Source organism: Nelumbo lutea, chromosome 4, assembly GCF_056320005.1.
Source record: "Nelumbo lutea isolate HS-2025 chromosome 4, American lotus-T2T, whole genome shotgun sequence".
NCBI classification, from domain to species: domain Eukaryota; kingdom Viridiplantae; phylum Streptophyta; class Magnoliopsida; order Proteales; family Nelumbonaceae; genus Nelumbo; species Nelumbo lutea.
In genome coordinates, this window is record NC_142687.1 from 19,606,291 (window position 1) to 19,632,378 (window position 26,088).

The 26,088-nt window shown below is 40.0% G+C and overlaps 1 protein-coding gene across 5 annotated transcripts in view; it reads left to right on the top strand.

The window, feature by feature from the left end:
- Positions 1-3,047: 3,047 nt before the first annotated feature.
- The window catches only part of LOC148854409 (SNF2 domain-containing protein / helicase domain-containing protein / HNH endonuclease domain-containing protein), a 52,093-nt gene continuing 29,052 nt past the window's right edge, over positions 3,048-26,088 (top strand). For 4 of the 5 annotated variants that reach the window (XM_088983574.1, XM_088983575.1, XM_088983576.1 and 1 more), the window contains exons 1-3: positions 3,048-3,567; positions 3,845-4,204; positions 6,564-6,696. In XM_088983574.1, the coding sequence (XP_088839700.1) occupies positions 3,238-3,567; positions 3,845-4,204; positions 6,564-6,696 (823 nt within the window). In that variant the 5' untranslated portion in view covers positions 3,048-3,237. The remainder of the gene's footprint in view (positions 3,568-3,844; positions 4,205-6,563; positions 6,697-26,088) is intronic. The other variant, XM_088983578.1, reaches the window with a different exon arrangement.

The window sequence follows — 26,088 nt, forward strand, 5'->3', positions numbered from 1 at the left end:
AGGCCAACTTAAGTTCTATTAGTATCTTAGGAGCGTTCAATGCAAAAAAGAGTCAATCAATTTTTTAGTTTATCTTGGATAAATTAAGTGAGATTTTTTCCTTTTTATTCTAAATTTGACATCCCAAGTTTGTTATTTTCTCATTTCTCTTAACAGATTTATTTTATTTTCATATGGCAAATAAACTAAGTTGTTTCCTTTCTTCTAAACTATTGGATGATTGTAAAACTAATATTTAAATTGGTCGTTTGAATAATTAGGGAAATTTTCATTTGAAACATACAAATTCCCCGGATAGTTTCATTTTAACAAATACTAGAAACTTGACAAAAACCTACCTACCATCACCTTTCCAAACAGAAAATATTAAGACTAATGCACCACTTTTTTCAAATGCCCATTATACCCTTTATAAATTATTTTACATACAAAATTACTGGAATAATCCTATTTTAATTTGGCAAAAACTTAATTTAATAGTCATCTTCTAACATTTTTGTCAAGTTAAAAAAAAGATATTTTAACATATACAAACTCATAAAACAAGATCACATCAGCAGCGCCCCCATATGCACATCTCCCACATCAATGGGAAATGTTTTTAATACTCGATTGGGATGTGTTGTGAGGCATTGTGGGGCAGGGATGTGAATTCTCATAAAACACAATATCGCTTTTGATGGGGCCACTCAAGTTCTAGCTCCCATTAAATTGGGCGTGCATAAAGATATGGAAACTAGGGGTGGCAAATGGGTGGGTTGCCTCACAACCCACTCTGACCATGGGTGATACACCCTAACCCACCCATTTGACCCTCTAATTTAAAGTAGTTTTTTTTTTTTTTTCTCAATTTTAATTGCATAAAAACATAGAATAAACGAATATAAAAAGTTTCATTTTTCAAATAAAAAATAAAAAGCTATAAAAACACAAAAAGTGGTAAATAATATATATTTCATGTAAAACACCTGAAATTGCCAAAAAAAAGAAAATTATAAAAAACAGAAAATATACAAATTTGCAAAAATTACAAAAAAAATGTAAATACAACACACACATATATACTAAAAGGATGTGGAAAAATATGAAACTTTCAAAAATATCTTTCAAATATAAAATACATAAAAACATAGAAAAAGGATAAACATCAGAAATTGCAAAAAGATACAAGTAAATTGGAAAAGACAAAAAACTCAGAAAATATAAAAATTGGATAAAAACAGAAACCGCAAAATACATAAAATAATAGAATATTCAAAAATCTATATATTGGTGCAAAAAACTAAAAGAAATGCAAAAAAAAAAACAAGAAAATGATAAAATTTTCAAAAAGAAAAATTTGTAACAAATCATAAACTGCAAAAAAATTCATATTAATAAAATCAAAAGTTTTTTCATGGCATTTTGTCATTGGATAATATTCATATTAGATTGCGCCAATGTAAAAAATAAAAAAATTTTCATGTAAAATGAAAATTTTACATTGTTTCCGCTTCGGTAATTGATTTTTTATCCTAATACCCCGAAACAATGACAATATCAGGCTGAAACACCGTGTATTGCTCCAAAAGCTGGGCTCCATGATTCGAATCTTCTGGAGATCTGAGTGAGGAAGAGAGAGTGGCGGTGTATTTGCTAATTCAAATAAGAGAATTGAGTGGTAAAGAGAGGGTGGTGGTGGTGGTGCGGCGACCAACTTCAACACATGAGACAGAGAGGGGTGGTGTCTGGTGCGGCGTCTACCTTCCATAGATCTAAGGAGTTGGTGCAACAACCATCTTCAAGATTTGAGAGAGAGCAATGGTGCGATGTCCACCTTCCATAAATCTGAGAAATCAGTGCAACAATCGGCTTTAATCGGAGATCTGGGTGAATATATGTGAGAAATCGATGCGACAATTGGCTTTAATCGAAGATCTGGACGAGAGAAGCAAAGAAGGGTGACCGTGCGACATGAGAGAGAGAGAGAGAGAGAGCGGTGGTCCGCTTTACATAGAGATATGGGCGAGAGAGAGACAGGGGCCAAGGAGGGGTGACCGACGACATGAGAGAGAGGAAGAGCGGGGTGACCAGCGGCGGCGACATGAAAGAGAATGAGAGGGAGGGGGAGGGTTTTAGGAGAATAAATCCAACTCAAAGAGAGAGTCAATGGGCAGGCAACCCTTGACCCAATCAACCCCAACACTTTTTTCTTGACTTGTATGGATCATTTGACCCATCTTGACCCACTATTCAAATGGATGGGTTGGGTGGGTCAAGTGAAATGGGGTCAAAATTGCCACTCCTAATGGAAACAATCAGTGTGGACTCGTACCCATGTTTGATGTTTGAATATATTCATGGAATCAGGGTTGCAACTTGGGTTGGAAGTTTATTAAAATTCCAATGAACCCAATGTAATTAAAGTTCTTCAAATTGTGCAACCCAATTTGCAGCCTTACATGGAACCCCTAATCCCATTTAGAACTGCCATGGGTCGGGTCTTGTTTGGGATAATATCTTATTCCTAGAACTGGATCAATTATTAATTAATACAATCGGGCCTAACCCAATTATGGCATCTATAAATATCAATTATAATAGCAATTTAGAACCTCATTTCTATAATATAATTATAATAAAACTAAAATTTAAATATTGAATTGTTAATAAAAGATGTTTTTAACCAAATTATCTTATAGTTATATATTATTTTATAAAATTTGCACTTTAAAAGGGGAGATATCCATATATTGGTTCGAGTTTGAATCGAATTCGGAATAGCAAGACCCGGCCCTTATCCCAATATCCAATTATTAATCAGGACAAAAAACATAAAACCCGAATCAATTAATTGTATCGATCGGTTCGGTTCCATGATGTAGACCCGACTCATTGACTGACCCTTTTCATTCTTTGTTGGGTTCCTAATGGTATCGTTAATCCGAAATCGATCTGGTTGATCTGGTGAAGGGTGACCCGAGTTCGTTCTATCTTTCTTAACCTTTTTAAGTTTTTTTTTTTTCTGACTAGATCGAATATGGATTCAAGCCTATCCGATCCGCTTGCAACCTATTTCCGCAGCTTCTACTATCTAGGCAATTCCCGCCTGCTGCACGTGCAGACTTGCAGTTCAAACTATTTCTCAAATGGCTTCTTCCTTCTCCGAGCTTTGTCCGTCCTTTTCACCAGTTATCATCAGAAACCCTAATTGAGGATAATCGACCTACCACTTTTCAAATCTATTGGTATTTGTCCATGGAAATCTCGGAAGAGCAGAGGAAAAGAGCCGAAGCCAACCGGCTGTCTGCTCTTGCAAAGCGTCAGGCCGCATCAGCGTTGAGAGAGGATCCATGGAAGCTGTTTAAATGCCGTAAGGTTTTGCAGGAACCCAGACCGCTACAGGTACCTGATAACCCGTTGTCCGATGTGTTGCAGAAACCCAATACGCCTCTGTCCATCAGGTTCCGCGTTAGGCTCGAGATTTGTTCTCCTGATTCGTTTTCTGTCACGCCAGAACCTTTGCCGGGTTTTCCTTACCCCGGGGAAACCATCTGCCTGGAGAAGCTCAATGAGTGCCTGTCTTTTGTAAGAACTCCTTCGCTGATCTCCTGTTCTTCGAAACTAGGTCTTTAGCGGTTTAGTTACAATCGTTGTTAAATTCTGCAATTTGTCGATTTGATATGGATTTCTATCTTGGTCTTTTCGTAATTGGTTTTAGTGGGATTGCTTTTCTTGGTTACGTTAATCATGGTACTTGTTCCAGGGATTTTACCTATTAGATTAGTAAAGGAATTTGGCCAATTTAACATTGTCTATCAAATGCTGCCCTGGAATACCTTTCTAATTTTTGAATTTTGATTAGGTCGTTCCATCGCACTATACTCAAAATACGAGTGGTGGGAAGGATTCTGTTTATAAGCTCAACGATTATGGAGCAATTCTTAAATGTTTAAAGCGTTCTAGAGATATCGAATGTGAAGGGGTTCCTAACTCAACACTTATAGTTGTCCAGAAGTTGTCGGAGTCCTTTGTGGTTGACCGTTGGGTACCATGCAGGCCGGAACATTTGTCTGATGTTGAGGTAGATGCTCTGATAAGGTCACTACCTAAAATGCTGTTAGAGACACTTCTACCTTTTCAACTTGATGGTGTGAGATTTGCTTTGCGACGTGGTGGACGCTGTCTTATTGCAGATGAAATGGGCCTTGGGAAAACTCTTCAGGTTTTATGTTAAACAAACTTGTTTATGCATCATAGCCCCATAATAATCAAAAGGGGGAACAGAATGGGTTCCTTTTTTACTCTTTGCTGGCTTTAAAAAGTTACTGCTTGGTTCATGCTCTTCATATACTGAACTATTTTTTTTCCCACTGTAGGGATGCTTATCTTTGAAACTTCATGCTTTTCTTGTTTAGGTCTATCATTTGGGCAAAAAATCAGCATGACCAGAAGATAATGCCCATATGATTTTATTGCTTATTATGGGGTGTTGGATTTTTTTTTCCCTTTAAAGTTTAAGAGAGGCTCTGCACGTGTTGTCTAATATGAGATGGATCAAGATCATCTCTTTATGCTCATCTTTAGCATAACCAATATTCATTTTGGAAACCGTAATTTGATCCCTAGAGATGGAACAGGTGGCAAGTCATGAGGGGTCACCGAAGCATCTAAGGGTCCTGTGTCCCTGGACCCAAATGAGTCCAAGACACTCATTAGTTGTATCATTAAAGGCAAAATTATGACATCCATTGATTGGATTATTTTAGAATGTGAATTTCTATATTAGTTTTCAACCATGACACTCAACTGTATATTAAATGATGGCATAATTAGAGAAGTTGGTGTAGTTTAAAGTTAAATTTGAGGGGAATTATAGTTCCAAGGAATTAAGAGTGGAATGGTATTTATCCATTTAGTTGATGCAGAAAGCGTTATATTTCCAGAATAGCCATATTAATATCTTACTTTTACCATCTAAGGTGGAGGCATGCAGATTTGAATTACAAGAAAAAAATACAATATTACTTTGTTTAAACACATGTATTTCATTTCTGTATCATGGAATGTCAACCATGAAAGGCTTTGAGCTCCCAGGGTTGCCTCCTTTGGAACTTGCTTCTCCTTTGTTTGTCATTTAGTCTTCTGTATTTTTTGTTTTTTTTTTGCTGCTTTGTATTTAGGAGACTGGATTCAATATCTTTGGTTATATTTTTAAGCTCTGGCTTATTTCTTGAGAAGCATTGGATCAGGTGAAAAGCCCTTTTTATTATTTGTTTTTGCATAAAATTTGAAAAGGGAAAGAGATTCTCATATTAGGTGCTTTGCAAGCAATAACCAGCAGCAAAAATGGCATTGAGATTGGAAACTTTGCTTTTATTCTGTAGGACATGTATACATTGGAAAATTCATGTTATATTGTATTACAAAGACCCCTTAACCATCAACTAACTTGATATTAGTGTTGTATGAACTTACTATAAATTAATTAAGCATATTTTTGTTGAAAGTTACATGCTAGGGAGACTTCTAAGATACTTGTTAAGGATTTAATCAGTTCTGTGCAGATTTAGCAGTAATCTTTTATATGTTTATTGTTTAGATAGGAAGTGGGGACCACAACACTCTTATTGGGCCCTTTGTTGATTGCCTTTTAAGTGTTTTGTGCAGTTTTAGATGCTTGTCGCCCTGTAAGGGCATATTTGTCATTGTACTCCACTTTATATTTTTAATATAAATACTAGTGAAGGGGGTGGCCAGATTATGAGCTCTCTTTTCTCTCTCAAACCTCTTCCTCTTCTTCTTCTTCTTCAAAAAAAAAAAAAAAAAACATTTTACAGATTTTTTAATTCAGCAAGATTTCTACTATACTTCTTATGGTTCTTCATGCTTTTGATTCACTGGTATAATGTAACTGACCATTTTTTGAGTTAGCATTTTTATATAATGCTTTATAAGTTTTGATTTTATCCTACCTTGTGAATCTCGTTTGTTACTTCTGTTATATAGAACGTCGAGGTCAGCATCTTGAAGAAATAGTTGGTTAGCCACAAGTGTGGGGTTCCATACCCACACTCAGGCTCTAGTGTGTGTGGTTTCATACCCACACCTAGTTGTTTCTAATTTCTTTTATTAGTAGCTTCTAATTTATTTTTAATAGTTTCTAATTTCTGTTAAGTTGGGCTGGCTGGCCTTATTGTTTCTATTTTTGTTTATTTCCTATTCTTGTAAGGATCTAAAAAGCTATAAATAAAGGAGTGTATGGGGCAGCAGATTATTCACCACTGAACCCCTTCTTTCTTTTCTCCTCTCTTCACTCTCTCTCTCTCTCTCTCTCTCTCTCTCTCTTTCTCTCTTTTCTTCTCTTCAAACCTGTAATACCATAAACAATTCTTCTTCTTCTTCTTTCAGGTCATCTAATGTGTTGATTCATCTCTATGTCCAAAAAACATACTTGTCAAATGTTGTTCTTTCTTACTAACCTTTTCGATTGAACACAATGTTGTTTTTTTAAGATATATATATATATTTTTGTCTTTATCCTGGACTTGTTCATATAGATCTCTTGTCCTTTTTCTTCTCAGGCAATTGCAATTGCGTGCTGTTTTATGAATGAAGGTCCTATACTTGTTGTTTGTCATGCTATCTTGCGATTTCCATGGGCAGAGGAATTAGAGCGTTGGCTTCCTTTTTGCTTGCCTACTGATATCCATCTTGGTACTTTGTAAAGTCATTACAAGTTTATGCCATCATTTAAGTGTTTTAACTACTTTATGTGGTTACTTGTGAAAGTCATTAGGTATTTTTAACTTATTAAAACTTGGTTGTTTTTCATACTTTAAAAAGTTAACATTTTTTTTTTATCAATAACTTTAAAAAGTCAACATTATGACAATTAGAATGCATGAGACATAATCCTATGAATTTTCTCACAGATCTGGTGATAATTTGTTAGTAAAAAGGCCAATTAGGTAAAGGTGAATAAAATATCATGCATAAGCATATCAAATCTTGAGAGGATGAATATTCTTTCTTAACAAGTATCACCATATGAATTGCTCTACAATTAACCCGTTTTCTAGAATAAAATGATGGAGTTAATTCTTTTATCATGAATATCATATTTATGGGTTACCTTATTGCCATGTGGATTCAAGTTTGAAATACCTGTAGGTAGAGAGTGGTTTGGTGGATTAGATTTTAATACTAGGTATAATTGACTCCGTGGGATAAAAGTGGTGACTGCTCTTTGATTTTGGCAAAGAAGAAAGATCTCGGTCAAGAGATGAAGAGGAGAAGAGAAGAAGAAGAAGAAGAAGAAGAAGAAAAAGAAGAAGAAGAAGAAGAAGAAAAAGATGAAGAAGAAGAAGTGTTTGTCAACCTCTATATGTTTAGTTCTATCATGGAGAACAGGATTGGTTGCAATGTTAATAGCAACCTTATTGTCACAGTATAGTGACATAGGATCATTGAGAGGAAAGCCCAATTCACCCGAGAGATTCTTTATCCATAGAAGTTCTGCCACACCATGAGACATGGCTCTATATTCAACTTATTCACTCGACTTGGCCACCACACTTTATTTCTTACTCCTCCAAGTAACAAGGTTTCCCCTCACAAAGCACAATATCCACTAGTAGATTTTCTGTCATCCACAGAACCAACCCAATCTGCATCAGTGTAAACCTCAACTCTCATATGCCCATGTTTTTCAAACAGGAGTCCTGTCTCAGGGAATTTCTTCAAATATCTAAGAACTCTGTGTGCTGCCTCTAAGTGTGTGGCCTTGGGAGCATGCATAAACTGACTAAGGACTCCCACTGCATATGCAATGTCAAGTCTTGTCATAGATAAGTAGAGAAGTTTGCCCACCAATCTTTGATACCGCTTTATGTCTGCTTTGGGCTCATAACTGTAATCCCCGAGCCTGTGGTTTACATCTATAGGAGTGTTGACAGGTTTTGCTCCAAGCTTTCCTTCATCTTTTAGGAGATCAAGAACATATTTCCTCTGGGTGATGAAGATACCCTCATTAGAGCGGGCCACTTCAATTCCAAGGAAATATTGTAAAGGTCCCAAATCCTTCACTTCAGATTTGAGTGGCCAAGAATCTCTTCAATCTTTGTATCTCTGAGTCCCAATCACCGGTGATAATAATGTCATCGACATACACAATTAGAGCTGCTATTCTTCCTCTCCACTGTGCCATCTGCCTTATGTTTCACAGAGAATACCCATTTGCACCCCACAGGTTCCTTTCCTTTAGGAAGATCTACCAACTCCCACGTGCCATTTTTGTGAAGGGCATTGATCTCCTCCTTCATTGCATTTGTCCACTCAGGAGCAAATAAAGCTTCTGCAACACTCTTAGGAAGGGATACACTTTCAATAGCAGAGAGGAAAGCACGAAAAAAGGGTGAAACATGCTCATAGGATAAGGAAAGGGCCATCGGGTGGTTTGTGGTGCATGATCTGACACCTTTCCTCTTAGCAATAGGAAGATCCAGATCATAATTAGAAGTATCAATATCAATGGGCTTAGGGATGTTAACTAGAACAATAGTACCTAGATGCGGTGATTGATTCAACCCTTGAGAGTTCGATGGCATAGGTTGCACAACTTCAAGATACTCTGCGTCTATTGAACTTTGTTGATCACGACCTTGACTTTTGTACCGCTGTCTACGAAAGACCCGAAATGGAGGAGGGTTAGGAGGAGAAGGCAACACAACCTCTCTCTGTTTCTCCTCACTTGGACTCTCCCTCTGAGGAGAAGCAGAAAAAAAAGGCACATCTTCAAAGAAAGAAACATCCATGGATACAAAGTACTTTTTGGAAATAGTGTCAAAGCAACGGTAACTTTTTTGGGAAAGGGGATAGCCAAGGAAAACACGAACAATGGCTTTAGGATCTAGCTTACCACGGGTAGGTGATAGATCATGGACAAAACACTTGCACCTAAAGACACGCAAAGGGATAGGAAACAATGGAGTTGTAAGGAAGATGACCTGATGAGGGGACTTGTACTCCAAGAGACGAGATGGCATCCAATTGATAAGATAAGCCGCAGTTATAACAACATCCACCCAAACCCTTTTTGGAACATTTGTGTGTAGCGACAACCCTCGAGCAACCTTTAAGAGATGACGATTCTTTCTCTCTACAACCCCATTCTGTTGAGGGGTTCGAGCACAAGAATTACGATGAATAGAGCCACAAGTTTCAAAAAATTCTGTGAGGTCACCATGAAAGTACTCTTTGGCATTGTCTAATTGGAAAGTTCGAATCTCCGTTTGAAATTGTGTGTATACATATGTTGGAAGGCCTTCACAAGTTTAGGAACTTTGTCTCGAGAGTGCATAGGGTTCACCCACGTATATCGAGAGAAGTCATCAATGAAAGATATGAAGTATTTGTAGCCATTCTCCATTGGAATATTTACAGGTCCCCAAACATCAGAATACACAATGGAAAAGGAAACATCTGATTTTTTATTACGTAAAGAAAATGAAATTCTACAATGCTTGCTTTGCTGACACACTTGACATTGAAAATCATTAATAGGCACAGACTTAAACAATTTTGGAAACAAATACTTCAAAGACTCAAAAGACAGATGACCCAAACGATTGTGGCACAAAGTAACCTGACTCTTATTTGACTGACTCAAAGACTCTGAGGCCGCAAGACCAACTCTATTCTCCAACACATAGAGGCCATTCACCATGTTCCCTTTACCAATCGTCCTCCCGAAGGCCAAATCCTGAAACACACAAGATTGAGCAAAAAAGGTTGAACAGTTCAAAGAGTGTGTAATGCTGCTAATAATTAGTAAATTAATAGGCAGTTTAGGAACATGTAAAGCATTTGATAGAGGTAAGCCAAGTGGAAAAGATATAGATCCTCGACCAGCAATGGAGGAGAAGGGTCCATCAGCTATCATCACTTTATCTTTGCCAGAAAGAAGGGTGTATGATTGGAAAAAGGTTGACTTACTCGTCATGTGATTGGAAGCACTAGAATCAATAATCCATTGGGATTCAAAGGTATCAGTAGACACATTGAATGCAGAAGCTAAGTTACCTGAGGAAGAGGCAAAAGAGGTTGAAGGAGTGGGTCCAGAATCAGTTTGTATGAGGGCCCTACCATATTGCTCCAAATGGTCACGAAAGGCAGTGATGATATTTTCCTTAAGATCAGACCTAGGGGGGCAATCTTGAGAGTTCATAGTAGTTCCTCCACTCTGCAACTCATGAGAGGCCAAGATAGCCGAGGTGAACCTTTTCTGATTTGTGCCCACTTCGGCTTGCCATGCAGTTCCCAACATGTCTCCCATGTGTGTCGTGATTTCTGACAATGAGAGCACCACAGTTTATCCTTATCATCAACCCTTTTCTGACCATCTCCCTTTCTTGCTGAATTTATATTACCTCTTGCAGCTAAGGCAATGGTCTCCCCCTTGGGAGGATTCATGGCAGATTTCCTACTTTCCTCAGATTGAATTAGTGCATACACCTCTTGGATAGAGGGAAGATCCTTGCTGCCCAAAATTTGAACTCGAATGGGTTCATATATGGGATTAAGTCCTAACAGAAAAGCAAACACCCGCTGCTGTGACACTAACTGTTTGTAGGCTTTGGCATCCTTTTCACTCTCCCAGTCAATATTCTGATAGTAATCTAACTATTTCCAGATAGATGTGAGGGCAGAATAGTAGGTGGATAAGCTTCTTTCCCCTTGTTTACATGTTGCAGACTCGGCTTGCAATTGATAGATTCTAGCATAATGCCTCTGTTCGGAGTAAGTTGACCTTGCTTGTTCCCATATTTCCTTCGCTGTTTCAGCCCACATAAAGTTCTGCTTCACCGATGGTAGCATAGTAGTCAAGAGCCATGACATAATCATGCAGTTTTCCTGGTCCCACTTATCATATTCAGCCGTAGCAGTCCTAGGTTCCTTCACTTTTCCATTGATATATCCTGCTTTACCCCAGGCTGTGATGTACAGCCGCATCTCCTTAGACCATGTCAAATAATTTTTGCCATCTAAAGGAGTAATGGTTGTTGGAAAGCTCATTGAGTCAGTACCGTTGCTCATTCCCCCTTGGTTGAAAGAAGTTCCAGAGGTTGCTGAATCTTCAGAATTCATGACTGACGCTTACTAAGACAACAACAGTCCCTTCACTTCAGTCAACACACACAAATGGACTACACATCACTTAAGTGTTCTGACAGTTGGAATGCAATTACAGCCCTTGCTGCAACACACTTTCACTGATCTAACAGGCCTCTCCAAGGCTAATATAAGCCACAAGCATCAGTTCTCTGCTGCTGTACCATCCATCTGAACAAGTTCACAGGTGTAACAGACTTCTCCAAGGCTAATATAAGCCACAAGCATCAGTACACTGTTGCTGTAACAGTCAACCAAACCAGGTCACTCATGATCTGCAACTAATTCAACAAGTTCACAGGTTTCTGGATCATCCGACCCACAAAGAAGGGGTTAAACTTCCCTTATACCATTCGGTCATGGCAACCCTCAACCTGTTCTTGGTACCAGCACCAAGAACCAAAGAAAAAAGGTTAAAAAAAACTGTCCGAGTTCAGTTCAAGTGGTTTCTGGGTTTTCCAGTCCAGTAATAATAAAGGGAATAGAAAAAAAAGGAGCCGCCAACCTCTTGGAAGGACTTAACCAGTCATCAAGACTCTTCTGCAATCACTTCAGTTGAGTTTCCGCACAGAACAGGAGAGGGAGATCCAGCCGATGAGTTCTCAGGTCCAGAACAATCTTCTGCAATCACTTCAGTTGAGTTTCCACCCAGAACTGGAGAGGGAGATTCAACCGATGAGTTCTCAGGTCCAGAACAAACTTGGTTTCTTCATTCTCAGTCGAATGAACACAGAGGATGTCATCGACCAAAAAAAAAATTTTACGGAGCACCGACCTGCTCTGATACCATGATTTCGGCAAAGAAGAAAGATCTCGATCAAGAGATGAGAGGAGGAGAAGAGAAGAAGGAAGAAGAAGAAGACAGGAGAGAAATAAGAGGCGAGAAGATTTAGACCACGAACATAAGCTGGCAGTGCCAGAATTTGTATTTATAAGTTAGGGTGACTAAATAAAACATAAAAGGTAAAAATGACAAAAGTGCCCCTGCGGTACATAACTAAGATTACATCTCTATTCAATGATACCTGTACAAGGGTGCCATCTTGCATTGGATGCTTCGAATTTTAGTGTAAATTTTGTTTCCAATGCCATATGCAGCTGTAATCTTGCCGTATCTGGGTAACATGGCTGCTATTTCTCCTGCTAAATTGATAAGTTGTAAAAAGGTGGATTAAGTGGAACTTAGAAAAGGGAGGGCAATTTTGGGTTGTAGTTTGATAAATTTATTAAAGCTTCTGCTTGCAAGGATGATGTCTTGAAAAAAAAGGAATGATGCACATTGATCTTGTTGCTGCTTTTTCCCCCTTTTCCCAGCAATAGATACTTTCTATTCGGGTAAATTAAAGTATACAAGTCATATCGACAATCTGGTAGCAAGATGAAAATAAAATACCTTTTTTTTTGAAGATAAATAAAAAATAAACTTTATAAATGAAGAAGGAAAAAGAGGATACAACAGGGTGATAAGAAATCACCTTGCAAAAACAGACCCAGTATATGACAGACCCACCCTAATCAATTTAACACCTTAAACAGAAAATCAGCCCTACAAACAATATAAGACACCTTAACAAACAAATCCAGATACACTACAAAAATCACAACTAATATTGCGGAGACCCCTTCCACCAATTATGAGAAAAAACTAGTACAAACAAAAAACTGAAGATCCAACACCCTCCATCCCCTGCCAAAAAACACAAAAGAAAAGCACCCTGAACCCAACCAACCATCCGATGAAATACTCAACTCAAACTCACACTTTTTCATTTTCTCATCATGTCCACTGTCTAAAATAGATCTTTCACTTCTCATTTGAGAGAGTTTGTTTATCTTCTTCCCCTTCTTCTTTAATCCTGCTCGAAATACTCTCAGCTTTAATCTGGCAAAAGCTTTTGAAACTGGCATCATTTGTTGGTTTATAGTCAACGCTTAACAAAGCAAAAAAAAAAAAAAGCAAAGAAAAGAAAACACTGAACTGTTAGGCCCCTAGATGAAACAATGCAGCTCCCCATAAAACCAATAGCTCAATGAAGAAACTGAGTTCTTAATTCATACCTATCCATTATCTTACCAATCCCCATCTCTATATGTAAGTCTCCCCACCCCCACCCCCACCCCCACCCCACCACCCACCCACCCATACACACAGACACACACACACACACACACACACTCAAGAGGGGTTGTAGTTATGCCTTCTGCCTTCTGCTTCCTCTTCCTTTCCTGCTTTTGAAGCTATTCTATACAACAGATTCTGCCTGTGCTTTCTATGTGCTATTGCAGTTATATCTTTTGCTTGCTTTCTGCCCTTGCCAGTTGCCTCACTGCAGTTATTCAGCTATATGGTTAAACTACCTCACCGTATTAACCACCAGTGGTAGCATGGCAATGTTATATCTATATGGGTTTAGGTGATAAAAAGAAATAAATAAAAGAAGCACACCACAATAACTGGAGTCAATTTGTACCTAATGTAAAAAGACAGATATAACATATAGGCTGGAGAAAATCCAGAGGAATTTTTTATGGAGGGGATGGGAAGAGGAAAAGAAAATCCATATTGTAATGTGTCTCCCAAAGGAAGTTGGTGGGCTGGGATTAAGGAATTTGAAGAAATTTAATTCTGCCATTCTCAGTAAATGGTTATGGAGATTTGCTACTGAAAGAAATGCATGGTGGAGAAACTTTATTACGACAAAGTATGGGGTGGAGTGGGGTGATTGGAAATCTAAGTTTCCTCATTCAAGAGGGGATAAATCTCTCTGGGCAGGTATTTTGAAGAGTCTTCCTATCCTCTTGGATGGGTTCAGACTTAAGGCAGGGAAAGGGGACAGAATTAAGTTTTGGAAGGATCCCTGGTGTTTAGAGGTGTCATTGGAAGAAGCTTTCCCCCTCCTGTTCCATATCTCTGTGAATCAAGATTCTTCAATAGCTGAGAATTTTAATGCTTCCGGTGATTCCATTATTTGGACTCCTCTTTGTAGGAGAAGTTTGTTTGACTGGTAGGTGGAAGAGTATGCGGTGCTGTTGGGGTTGCTTCAAAATCAGATGATTGATTTAAGTCAGGAGGATGAATGAAGCTGGAAATGGAATGTAGATGGTTGTTTTTCTGTTAAATCCATGGTTCTGAAGCTGTATAGATCAGGTCAGGAGGATTTCCCTGCCAGGAAGATTTGGAATCCAATTAGTCCCTCTAAGATTAATTTTCTGGTTTGGACAATGGCTCTTGATAAATGTCTGACTAGAGTTATTCTGGAGAGATGTGGAATTCAGATTCTGGATCTTTTGTGTGGTTTGTGTGGTACTCTTACAGAAACTACAGAGCACTTGTGTATCCATTGCCCAATTTCTTCTATTGTCTGGGGGCATTTCCTAAAGGCCTTGGAGATTAGTTGGGTTATGCCAAATTCAGTGAAGGAGCTGCTGAATTGTTAGAGAATTGAGGGCCTCAGCAAGAAAGGTAAAGCTAAAAGGCCAGATGAAATAGTGCAGAGAGCCGTGGGCAAGTTATTCTCTTGGGTGTTGGTGACGGAGGAGTTTAAACATCAGAATTTGCCTCTTTTGTTTTGTTCTCATTCTTGGATGAGATTATAGTTTGATTTGGGCCGAGGCAACCTTTATGGCCTGGGTTTTGTTGTATTTTTCATCTTTTTCTTTGATAAATTTCCTTCCTTTTTCCAAAAAAAAAAAAAGACAGATATCCAATAAAACAAGGAAAACAATGGGACTTAGCAAATTGAATCGATCTCTAGTCAGACCTGGACATGTCTAATAACTTGTAAGGGGTTATTTAGGATCCTCATTTTTTTGAAGAGTAAAGAATAAATTTATTAAAATAAAAGAGTACAATCTATTGGGTGTCAAGATGACACACCACCTCATTCACTACTAAGAAACAAGTTTACATTACAAGGTTGAATCTCAAGAACTTCCCAGAAATTTTCCACCAGATCTGCGTTGTTAACTTGCTCAAAGTCTGAGAGAATCAAAACCCAGCTAGAGGCCAACTTTCCTACTGAGGCCACCAACACTTCTAAGCCTTTAGATTTGTCTTCAAACAGCCTCCTGTTCCTTTCCTTCCAAATTGTCCAGCACATAGCTAGGGGTGGCAACGAGCTGAGCTTTTCACGAGTTGCTCGAGCTCGGCCTGGCTCGGTTTCAATCGAGCTCGAGCCCAATTCACTTGCTTGATTATTAAACGAGCCGAGCTTGAGCCTACTAGAGCTCGGCTTGTGAGGTTCGCGAGTCGGCTCGAATATATATTTTATATTTTTTTCTCAAAATCAAGCTCGAGCTTATGAATTTTTGACTCGAGCCGAGCTCAAGCTCAAGGTTCTGGCTCGAACTGAGCTCTAGCCCTTGTAGAACAGTCTCAAGCCGAGCTCGAGCCTTGTACTATTCGGCTCGGCTCGAATCCACCCCTACGCATAGCAAATGGGATGCAGCTCCAGACAATTCTTGCTTTGATACTACCTCTAAATTTTGGCCAGGAAGAAAATGTTTTTTAGGTGAGGAAGGTTGCCAAATAAAATTAGCCATCTCACACGAACGGAACAAGTGCCACACAGATTCTTCATCCTTAGAACAGAGGTAGAAATAACTCGCCATAGAAAAACCTCTACTCTTTAAATGGTCTGTTGTTTGAAATTAGAATGCTGTCCAAGACAACCAGCCAGGGAAAAGCCTCCAGTCTTGGAGGAATAGGGTTCCCCTCCACACCTTTTCCTTGATCTGTAGGCAAATCCTCTTTGATCAGGGCCAAGTAAAAAGACTTCACTGAGAATTTTCCATCCCTGCATTCCTTCTGCCACATACCATCACTAGATGCTTCAGATAATCTGGACTGTTCTAGTTTATCTAACAATAAGAATATAAGATGCACTCCCCTACCTCTTGATAGCAGAGGTCTTCTGAATTTAGGGCACCATACCAACTGATCTCCACCTGTTGTTCCGTCAACCTGTAAAGTCTTGGACATAGCTCACACAACTTCCCAAATCCACACCAATCATCTTCCCAAAACCTTACTTTAGCCCCATCCCCCACCTAAAACTCACCAAACCCCTGAACTCTTGATTAAACTAAACAATATCTTTCCAGACATGAACTCGTACAAACTTACCACCTCCCTTGGCTCCCAACCAAACCTGACCACCCCATACTTCCCTACTACCACTCTTCTCTATAAAGACTCTTTTTCCCTCTCCAACTCAAATCTCCACAACCATTTTCCCAAGAGGGCTTTATTGAAGACTTTTACTCTCCTATGCCCCAGCCCCCAAACCAAACTCTTTCGGCCTGCAAACTTTTGTCCACTTCACTAGATGAAACTTCTTCATGCCCCTTACCCCTCCCCAAAGAAAGTCTCTCTGCAACTTCTCTATTTTGTTTGCCACATCAGCTGGTACCTTCAGCAAGGATAGATATTAGGTGGGTAGGCTCGAAAGTACACTTTTAACTAAGTAATCCTCCCACATAAAGAGAGATTTTTAGCCTTCCATCTTGCCAACCTCGCCTCCACTCTTTCTATAAGTGGTCTCCAAGTACTGATTGAGACTGATTTAGCCCCAACCGGGAGGCCCAAATACCTAAAAGGCAGGTCCCCAATCTGACAGTTCAAGGCAGCTGCAAATTGCCTCAAAACTTTCTAACTGATTTCCCCTACCCCAATTAACAGACTTTTTTCTAAGTTCACTTTCAGCCCTGTCAACAACTCAAAGTTGGCCAGGATTGCTCTCATGTTCAGCACCTGATCTGGATCTGCATCCAAGAAGATGAGTGTCATTGGCCTATTGTAGATGGGAGATGTAAGGGCCCTCTGCTCTTACCTTAAAATCTTCAAACCAACCCTGCTGAACCCCTTTGTTTAATAACAGATTCAACACCTCTATAATGAGCACAAACAACAAAGGAGAGATGGGGTCCCCCTGTCTCAGCCTCCTCGATGCTTGGAAGAATTCTGAAGTAACTCCATTGATAACAACTGGGAAGGAGACTGAGGAGATGCACCCAAACATCCAGCCTCTCCATTTTTTCCAAACCCCATCAATTTTTGGACTGCTTCCAGAAAACCCCACTCCACATGGTTGTAAGCTTTCTCTATATCAAGCTTAAGCACCAATCCAGGTCTCCCACTTCTCAACCTTGAATCTACACATTCGCTGACCTCCATTACCCCATATGTGATTTGCCTTCCTTTTGAGATTCTCCCACCACTTCATGAAGCACTTTCTTCAGCCTCAAAGATAGGATTTTAGCCATTAGCTTGTACGGGCTGCTAATCAAAATTATTGGCCAGGAATGTTTTATATTCAGGGTCCCACTTTTCTTTTGAATCAAGGAGATAAATGTAGCATTGGCCCTTCTATCCAAAGATTTGTTTTTTGCAGAAATCCTTCCACATCAGCATAGAATCTTCCTCCAAAAAGTGCCAACATTGCTTTATAAAATTAAAGTTAAAGCCGTCGAGCCTCAGAGCTTTATCTCCATTCAATATTTTTAAAGCCTCCTTCACCTCAAATCTTTTATATTCAGGGTCCCACTTTTATTTTGAATCAAGGAGATAAATGTGGCATTGGCCTTTCTATCCAAAGATTTGTTTTTTGCAGAAGTCCTTCCACATCAGCATAGAATCTTCCTCCAAAAAGTGCCAACATTGCTTTATAAAATTAAAGTTGAAGCCGTTGGGCCTCGGAGCTTTATCTCCATTCAATCTTTTTAAAGCCTCTTTCACCTCAGGCACCTCAATCTCCCTCTCCAGCCAACCTGTTGAAACTGCACTGAGTTTTTTTTTTTTTTTTTTGATTCAATGCCACCCAAGGACAGCCAACACCAAGGTCTACTTAAGTAAAGGTTCTTATAGAATTCCACTACCAGCCCTTGGAGCTCATCCCAAGTCTCGACAACTGTCTCCTCTACTTGAATCCTTGTGATTAAGTTCCTCCTCCCACTTGCAAAAGCATGAAAATTTTTTTGTCTCCCTCTTTTAACCACAAAACCCTTGACTTTTGTCACCACCTCACTTTCTCCCTCAAAATTAACCTCTCTAATTTACTCCCAGTAGAGATCTTCTGAATTAAAAAATATGAAATAAAGTAGTTCTTGAAGAGAGAAGGAGAAGAAGAGAAGAAGAGAAGTTGAAAGAAAAGAGAGCAATAATTTGGCCGCCCTCTTCACTTATTATTTATACTAAAAAAATAGAACAGTACAAAGACAACTATGCCCTTATAGGGTGGTAAAACATAAAACAACATATATAGCACTCAAAAAACATAATAATAATTGGACTCACATAACTACTGTGGTCCCCACCTCTTATCTAACAACTAACATAAAACATCTACTAAGAAAAACATCATAAAAGTAATTAATCTTCAACACTCCCCCTCAAGTTGGGAGTAAATGCCACACATTCCCAACTTGTGTAGATCATGTTCAAGCTTGTTCCTTGCCACCCCTTTAGTGAGAACATCAGCCAGCTGCAACTCTAAAGAGACATAAGGTAAACAAACTTCTCCGGTTGTTACCCTCTCTCTTATAAAGTGTTTATAAACTTCAATGTGTTTTGTCCTATCTTGCGAATTGGATTGTGGGCAATATTGATTGCAGCCTGATTGTCACAGTATAACATTATAGGTTCCTCTGCTTTCACCCCAATCTCACTCAAAAGAGATCTAACCCAAAGAAGTTCTGAGACACCACGAGCCATGGATCTATACTCAGCCTCTGCACTTGACCTTGCCACAACCACTTGCTTCTTACTCTTCCCGGAGATCAAGTTTCCACCTACAAAGGTACACATTCTTGATGTAGACCTCCTGTCATCTAAGCATTCTGCCCAGTCTGCATCTGTATAGGATTCTAGCTTTAGATTCTCATGATTTGTGAAAAGAATGCCTCTGCCAGGGTGTTTTTTCAGATATACAAGTATTCTCTTAATAGCTTCCAGTGCTGAACCCGAGGTGCAAGCATGTATTGATTCACAACACTGATAGCATAAGAAATATCTGGTCGTGTCATACACAGATACAACAGTCGGCCCACCATTCTTTGATATCTCCCCACATCCTTTACCAATTCACCATCCACACCATTAATTTTGTGATTTGGATCAATAGGAGTGTCTGTTGGTTTGGTCCCCAGCTTTCCAATCTCTCGCAGTAGGTCAAATACATACTTTCTTTGTGAAATGAAGATCCCATGCTTGGATCTTGCAATTTCAATCCCTAAGAAGTATTTGAGCTCACCATGATCTTTGATCTCAAATTCTTGCTGCAATGATTTTTTGAGATCATCAATCTCTTCCAGATCATTTCCTGTCACCACTATATCATCCACATACACAATTAGAATTGACACCAAAGCATCTCTCCTTTTCACAAAGAGGGTGTGATCAGACTGTGTCTGTGTGTATCCAAAACGGATGAATGCCCCTTTGAACCTGTCAAACCAAGCCCTAGATGATTGTTTCAGTCCATACAGAGATTTTCTGAGTCTGCACACCTTTCCTTTACCAAGATTTTCATAAAAACCTGCTGGAATGTCCATATATACCTCCTCCTATAAGTCACCATTGAGGAAAGCATTTTTGACATCAAGCTGGAACAAGGGCCATGAATAGGTGGCTGCTAGAGATAAAAGAATACGAACTGAACTCATCTTAGCTATTGGTGCAAAGGTTTCTAGATAATCAACACCATAGGTATGAATATACCCTTTTGCTACCAACCTTTCCTTGTACTTCTCTATCTTTTCATCGGCCTTATAATTCACTGTGAATACCCATCGACATCCAACTTTCCCCTTGTCTAGGGGGAGATCAACTATTTCCCAAGTTTGGTTTTTGACCAAAGCATCAATTTCATCTTGCATGACTGTTTTCCACTCAGGTTTGGAGAGAGCCTAGTAACATTCCTGGGTATAGACACAGAATCCAGGGAAGAAAGAAAAACACGGTAGGAGGGTGATAAGGCACTGTAGGAAAGATGGTGTGAAATGCAGTGGGTTGTGCACTTTCTCTTCCCCTTACAAAGTGCAATGAGAAGATCAAGGTTAATGGGATCACTTGCAACAATAGTGTTAGGGACAGAAACATTATCATCAGAAAACATAACAGGCTCAAGAGGAATACCTGGAACTGTATCTGTCGAATCTGGAGTTTCAGATGGACTGACAGAGAGTGGTGTGGGTCAAGGATGTGTGGAGACAACTATCATCTGCCGACACTGATATTGCTGTGAGGCTGCTCGTAGTGGCTCAGGTAATGAAACTGGAGGTGCAGGTGCTGGCTGAACTGATGGTGCAGGTGGTGGCTGAACTGATGGAGGCACCACAGAAACAGGCAGAGGAACAGATTGTGAGTTCTCCTTCCCAAAACTCTCCCCCTGAGGAGAACCACCCGAGAAGAAGAATGTGGATTCAAAAAAGGTAACATCCATAGTGACAAATTTGCTCCTCGAACTTGGGTCATAACAGCAATACCCCTTTTGGTTCTGAGCATACACAAGAAAAACACATTTATTGGCCTTACGATCCAATTTCTTGCGATGAGGGCCAAGATTGTGAACAAAACAAACACAACCAAAAACCCTTAGAGGTATATGACATATCTCTCCATCTAGAAAAGAAGGCTAAATGGCACCTTAAACCCCAAAGTCCGTGAAGGAACACGGTTAATCACATGTATGGCTGTAAGAACTGCATCTCCCAGAACTGAATAGGAACCGAAGCACACACCATAAGACTCCTTGCCACCTCCACAATGTGTCTGTTTTTCCTCTCAGCAACTCCATTCTGTTGTGGTGTATATGCACAACTGCTTTGATGAATTACACCATGTTCTAAGAGATATGTGGTTAGGTCCTTCTCAAAGTACTCTTTGGCATTATCTGATTTAGTTCTAACTCCAAATTGTGTGAGAACCATCTGGTGGAATTGTCGTACTAAGTTAGGAACCCCATCACGTGATCACATCAAATATATCCAAGAATATCGTGTATAATCATCCACAAACAAGAGAAAGTAACGGAATCCTCCCATGGAAGGGATTTGATATGGCCCCCATACATCAGTGTGAACAATTTTAAAAGCAAAAATACTTTTTTTATTACTTGGTTTAAAAGACTGTCTACAATGCTTTCCTAACTGACAACTCTCACACTCCAAAATAGATAATTGAATAGACTCAAACAACTTTGGGAAAAGACATTTCAAAGAATTAAAAGAAAGATGTCCCAAGCGATTATGCCAAAGCATAATTTGGTTTACTGACTTTGACCCACTACTATTGCTGCTGCTAACATGATGGCCCTGATGTCTCGGAATCTCATCCAGAAGGTAGACTCCATTCACCTACGACCACTCCCAATCATCTTCTTTGACTCCAGATCCTGCAAAACACAATTACCAGGAAGAAAGGTCACATAACAATTCAAATTTTTTTGTCAAAGAACTATTAGACAGTAGGTTGGTATGAAGTCTAGGGACATGTAAAACAAATGACAAAGTTATATCATTGGTCACTCTAACTGTCCCCTTCCCAGCAATGGGCATATGTGAACCATCTGCTGTAGAGGCTCTGTCTCTACCACAACACAACTGATAGGAACTGAAAATGGTAGGGCATTAGTCATATGCTCAGATGCTCCTGAGTCTATAATCCAGGGAGGTCTCTCCTTACCTGAAGTGGATGCAAGATTCGCAGTTGCATATGAACTACCTGTATGTGCAAAGGAAGTGGTGTAGTTGGCTCCTGCATTCTGCTGTCCATCTGGAAGGCTAGAGCTGGGTGAATCTTTCTTACTCATAAGCTGTTCAAACCTCTCCAATTCTGTTCTCACTACTACTACTGCAGTGGATTTTCAATTAGTTTGGGAGAGAGGGGCTGAAGAGTCTCCTGTAGTGGCTACGTTTGCATTTCCCTTATTGTTTCTTATTCGATTAGGCATAAGATTTGGATGAAGCCTCCAACAAGTGCCCTTAGTATGCTTAGTCTTCTTGCAATAATCACACACCAAGTCCTTTTTTTCTTCCCTTCTAGTCTCACTAGTCCCCCTGTCTCCATTCGGCTTAGGTTTTGTTGTACCAACCATAGCCGACTGGTCAATCCCAGGCCGTCTTAGCGTTACATTCCTTCTACTCTCCTCTCCAGAGACAAAAGCATAGGCCTGAGAGAGTGTCACACTCTCCCTAGAAATAATATGCTGCCTAGCAATGTCAAATTCAGGGTTCAACTTTCCTATGGACTAATATTCCTCTCTACCAGTTTGTGATAAGTTGTTGCATCATTTACACTTTCCCGTACCACAATTTCTAAGTGATCTATTTCCTGCCATAGGGTTTTTAGCATGGAGAAATACACAAGAGGTTTTTCTCCCTGTTTCATACTTATCACCTGATTTCTTAACTGATAGGCTCTGGCTTTATTTTGCTTCTGAGAGTAGGTTTCAGTCACTCCATCTCAAATCTCCTTAGCAATATTAGTCCATAGGAATTTTTTTGCAATGTGAAGTAACATAGAATTACACAGCCAAGACATTACCATGTAATTCTCTTGCACCCATCGGGAAGAGAATTACACACCCATCGGGAAGAGTCTGTATCAGGTTTCTTCTCCTCCCTAGCGAGATACCCTAATTTTCCACGGACACCAATAGCCATCTTAGTTGATTGTGCCCACTCCAAATAACTTGTACCATCAATGTTTTACTGTAGTAATGATCCCAGACCCAAAAATATCACTACTACCTCCAACACCCAGTCCCATAGTACCGGTAGATTTCATTTCGGTATTCCAACTCTCCATTTTACTTCAAACAGTTCAACAATAAGAAAAAAAATAGATTGGAGACCTTCAAAAAATAATTTAATACCACACACAAAGAAACCAACCCTTCTAGAAGAAGAAAACCCTAGCTGGAGGGAAATCTCTCTCCTCCTCATGCCTCCCAACAGAGAGAAAAGTGAATCGATCACTCCGGGAGGCCTAGAAAATTTCAGAAACCAAACCGCCCTCTTCAGAAAATCAAAAGAAAACTAACAATACCTGGGCGCCCAAGATCAGATAAGAAACAAAGACTCCAACTTTTCTGGGACTCTTCCCCGTACTCCAGTTCTTCCTGATTTTGATGCCGAACAGTAGATCACCTTCCTGTTGTCTAGATCCCACAAAAAAACTCCAAGAACTGGGCAATCTATAGCAGATTGATCAACCCTTTACTACTTCATGTAGTCGGCTGGTCTAGGGCTGCATGAGAATGCTTCAAGAAACCCTAGCTGATGCTCTGATACCAAGTAGAAATCTGCTGAATTAAAAACATAATTTGGCCGCACCCTTCACTTATTATTTATACTAAAAAAATGGAACAATACACAGACAATTATGCCCCTATAGGGTGGCAAAACATAAAACATCATATATAACACTCAAAAAACATAATAAAAATTGGACTCACATAACTATTGTGGTCCCCACCTTCTATCTAACAACTAACATAAAACATTTACTCATAAAAACATCATAAAACTAATTAATCTTCAACACTCCCCATATTTTCTTTTTCCACCTTTGCTTCCCTTGAGAAGCCTCCATCCTCCTTCGATCTCTCTAATCTTGCCAACTTTTCCAACAACTCTTTCTTCCTATTTACTTCATTCCCAAACACCTCTAACCTCCGCTTGAAAACCCCTCCATTTTTCCTCAACCCACTCCACAAAGTTTCGTTGATATGGCAGAACATTTTCAAAACGAAAAGGTTTGAGACCTGAAAATTGTACAAAATTCCTTAGTAGTATTGGTTTGTGATCAGATAAACACAATGTTAGAGGCTCTTGAACCATTTCCCCCATGTGCTCTATCCAATCCCTAGAGAACAGGAACCTGTTCAATCTTCTAAGTATTGCTGGGCACTAAACATTTGACCATGTAAATCTTCCGCCATTTAATGGTGGATCAATAAGCTCATGTCTTCTGATAAAATCTTCAAATCTTCTCATACCCACACTCACTCTTCTCTCTCTCCCCTTGTCATTTCACTCGTCTCGGCTATATTAAAATCTCCCCCCAAGCACCATGGGCCCTCTCACCTCTCTCTCAGACTTTCCAGTTCCTCCCACATCTCCAACCTCTCCCCCTCTTCATTAGGTCCATACACGCTTGTCAGGCCCCAAATCCAATTCCCATTTACTTCTTGTAAGCAAACTGACACCAAAAAGGTCCCAACTTGTTCCCTTACCTTCCTAAAAGCATATGGGTCCCATAAGATTACCAGACTCCCTGCTTGCCCTACAACATTCAATGCCACCCACCCACCATTGCCCCTTCCCCAAATCTCATCCTTCATCCTTAAATCAAAAACTTCTACCTTCCACTCTTTGCCTCCCACATTCCCACCCTTAAATCCCTTATGCCCCCCACCTCCCACCCTCCTGAAATTTCTTTTATGTTTTGCTTCTTTTAAAACGTATGAAGGCAATCCTTGCGAAACTTTCCCCTCTCCAAAATGTAGACCCAACGACTTGCTGATTTTAACATCCCTGTCCACCAAATCTTTTAACTCCACCTCTGGCTTCTTCCCTAGCCTTAGACTCCCTTCTTCGGAGATCCCCCCTGATTCCCCTCCTCCTCCCTCTGTATTCTCACCCTTTATCGACCCACCTTGCTCAACATCTACTTCTCTAGAGAAAGACCCTAACAACCTACTCCTTTTGTCATAGACCCTGTTTTGAGAGCAAATCACCACCTCCCATTCCTCCTGCTGCCTTTTCCCCCCACTTCCTTCCGATTTTCCCAACCCAGTCACCTCCTTACAAACTTCCTCTGCTCCTCTTGTGAAGGTTGAAGAAACATAGGGTGGAGAGATTGGAGGGGGAGGATTAAACACACTTAACTCTTCACCTTTGTTGGCCTCCGCTGATTGTATTTTGTCGAGAACTTTCCTCTCTCCAGCCTCCACATTATTGATGTTCCTTTCTGTTTGTCTTAGCTTGGGAAATTGTGGAGCTTGAATAGTCATTTTTATGTCATGCTGTCCTTGGATGCCTTGAGATGCCCTTGAAGTCCCTTCTCTTGCCGCAACCTCTCCTTGAGGTGAGCCAAAGCTTTCGAAAATCTCCTGGTCTACCGGACTGTTGGGGAGTTTCTGCTGGTTGACACCGATGACGACAACCCCTTAGAATTTTCTCCTAATCTCCGCCGAATGTTACTCGTACCTAGTTACCTCCCACACCCACTCTTCCCCCTCCTTTCCTTTCTTTGTTCTTCCTAGCGGCCTAGCCCCCTCACCTTTGAAACTTTTTTTTTCCATTCGTACCCCTTCCTCTCTTGTTATACCTAGTCTCAAACGCCTGAAAACTCTTGGGCCTCCATTTTTCGGTTGGGCCTCACCCACAAAATTCTTTTGAAATTCCACTTTTGCCCTTTGGACTCCCCACCTCATTACCTCTTTCCTCCCTCCCCCGCCATAACACCTCCCTTTCTTCTGCACCTAACCCCTGGGAATCGTGGCCATGTTCTTCCCTTGTTGACTTTGTCATTGGGACAGAGGAATAACCATCCCGAGATAAACGTAGAAAAGTAAAGTCCTCTCCCTCCACCAATATCCTCAAAACGTAGACATCACTAACGAATTGTAAATCGATGTAACTTGGGAATTTTGAAAGCTCCTCCACCTCCACCAGGATTTGTGCCATATCCAACCTCTCCCACGTCCTATTCTTGTCATCGAACTTCAAGAATCTCCCACATCGGCTCCCTAACTCTTCAAAGGTGAGAATGCTCCATGCATGTAACGGAATACCAACCACATCAATCCAAACTGCTCTTCCTCTTCTCTATGAGGACAGCGCTCCTGCTGCCGGGAATGATCAATCTGATCTCTGGTCGAACTCCCTTTCCTTAGAAGGCTTTGCTTCCAGGATCCTCTTCGTGTCTTTGCT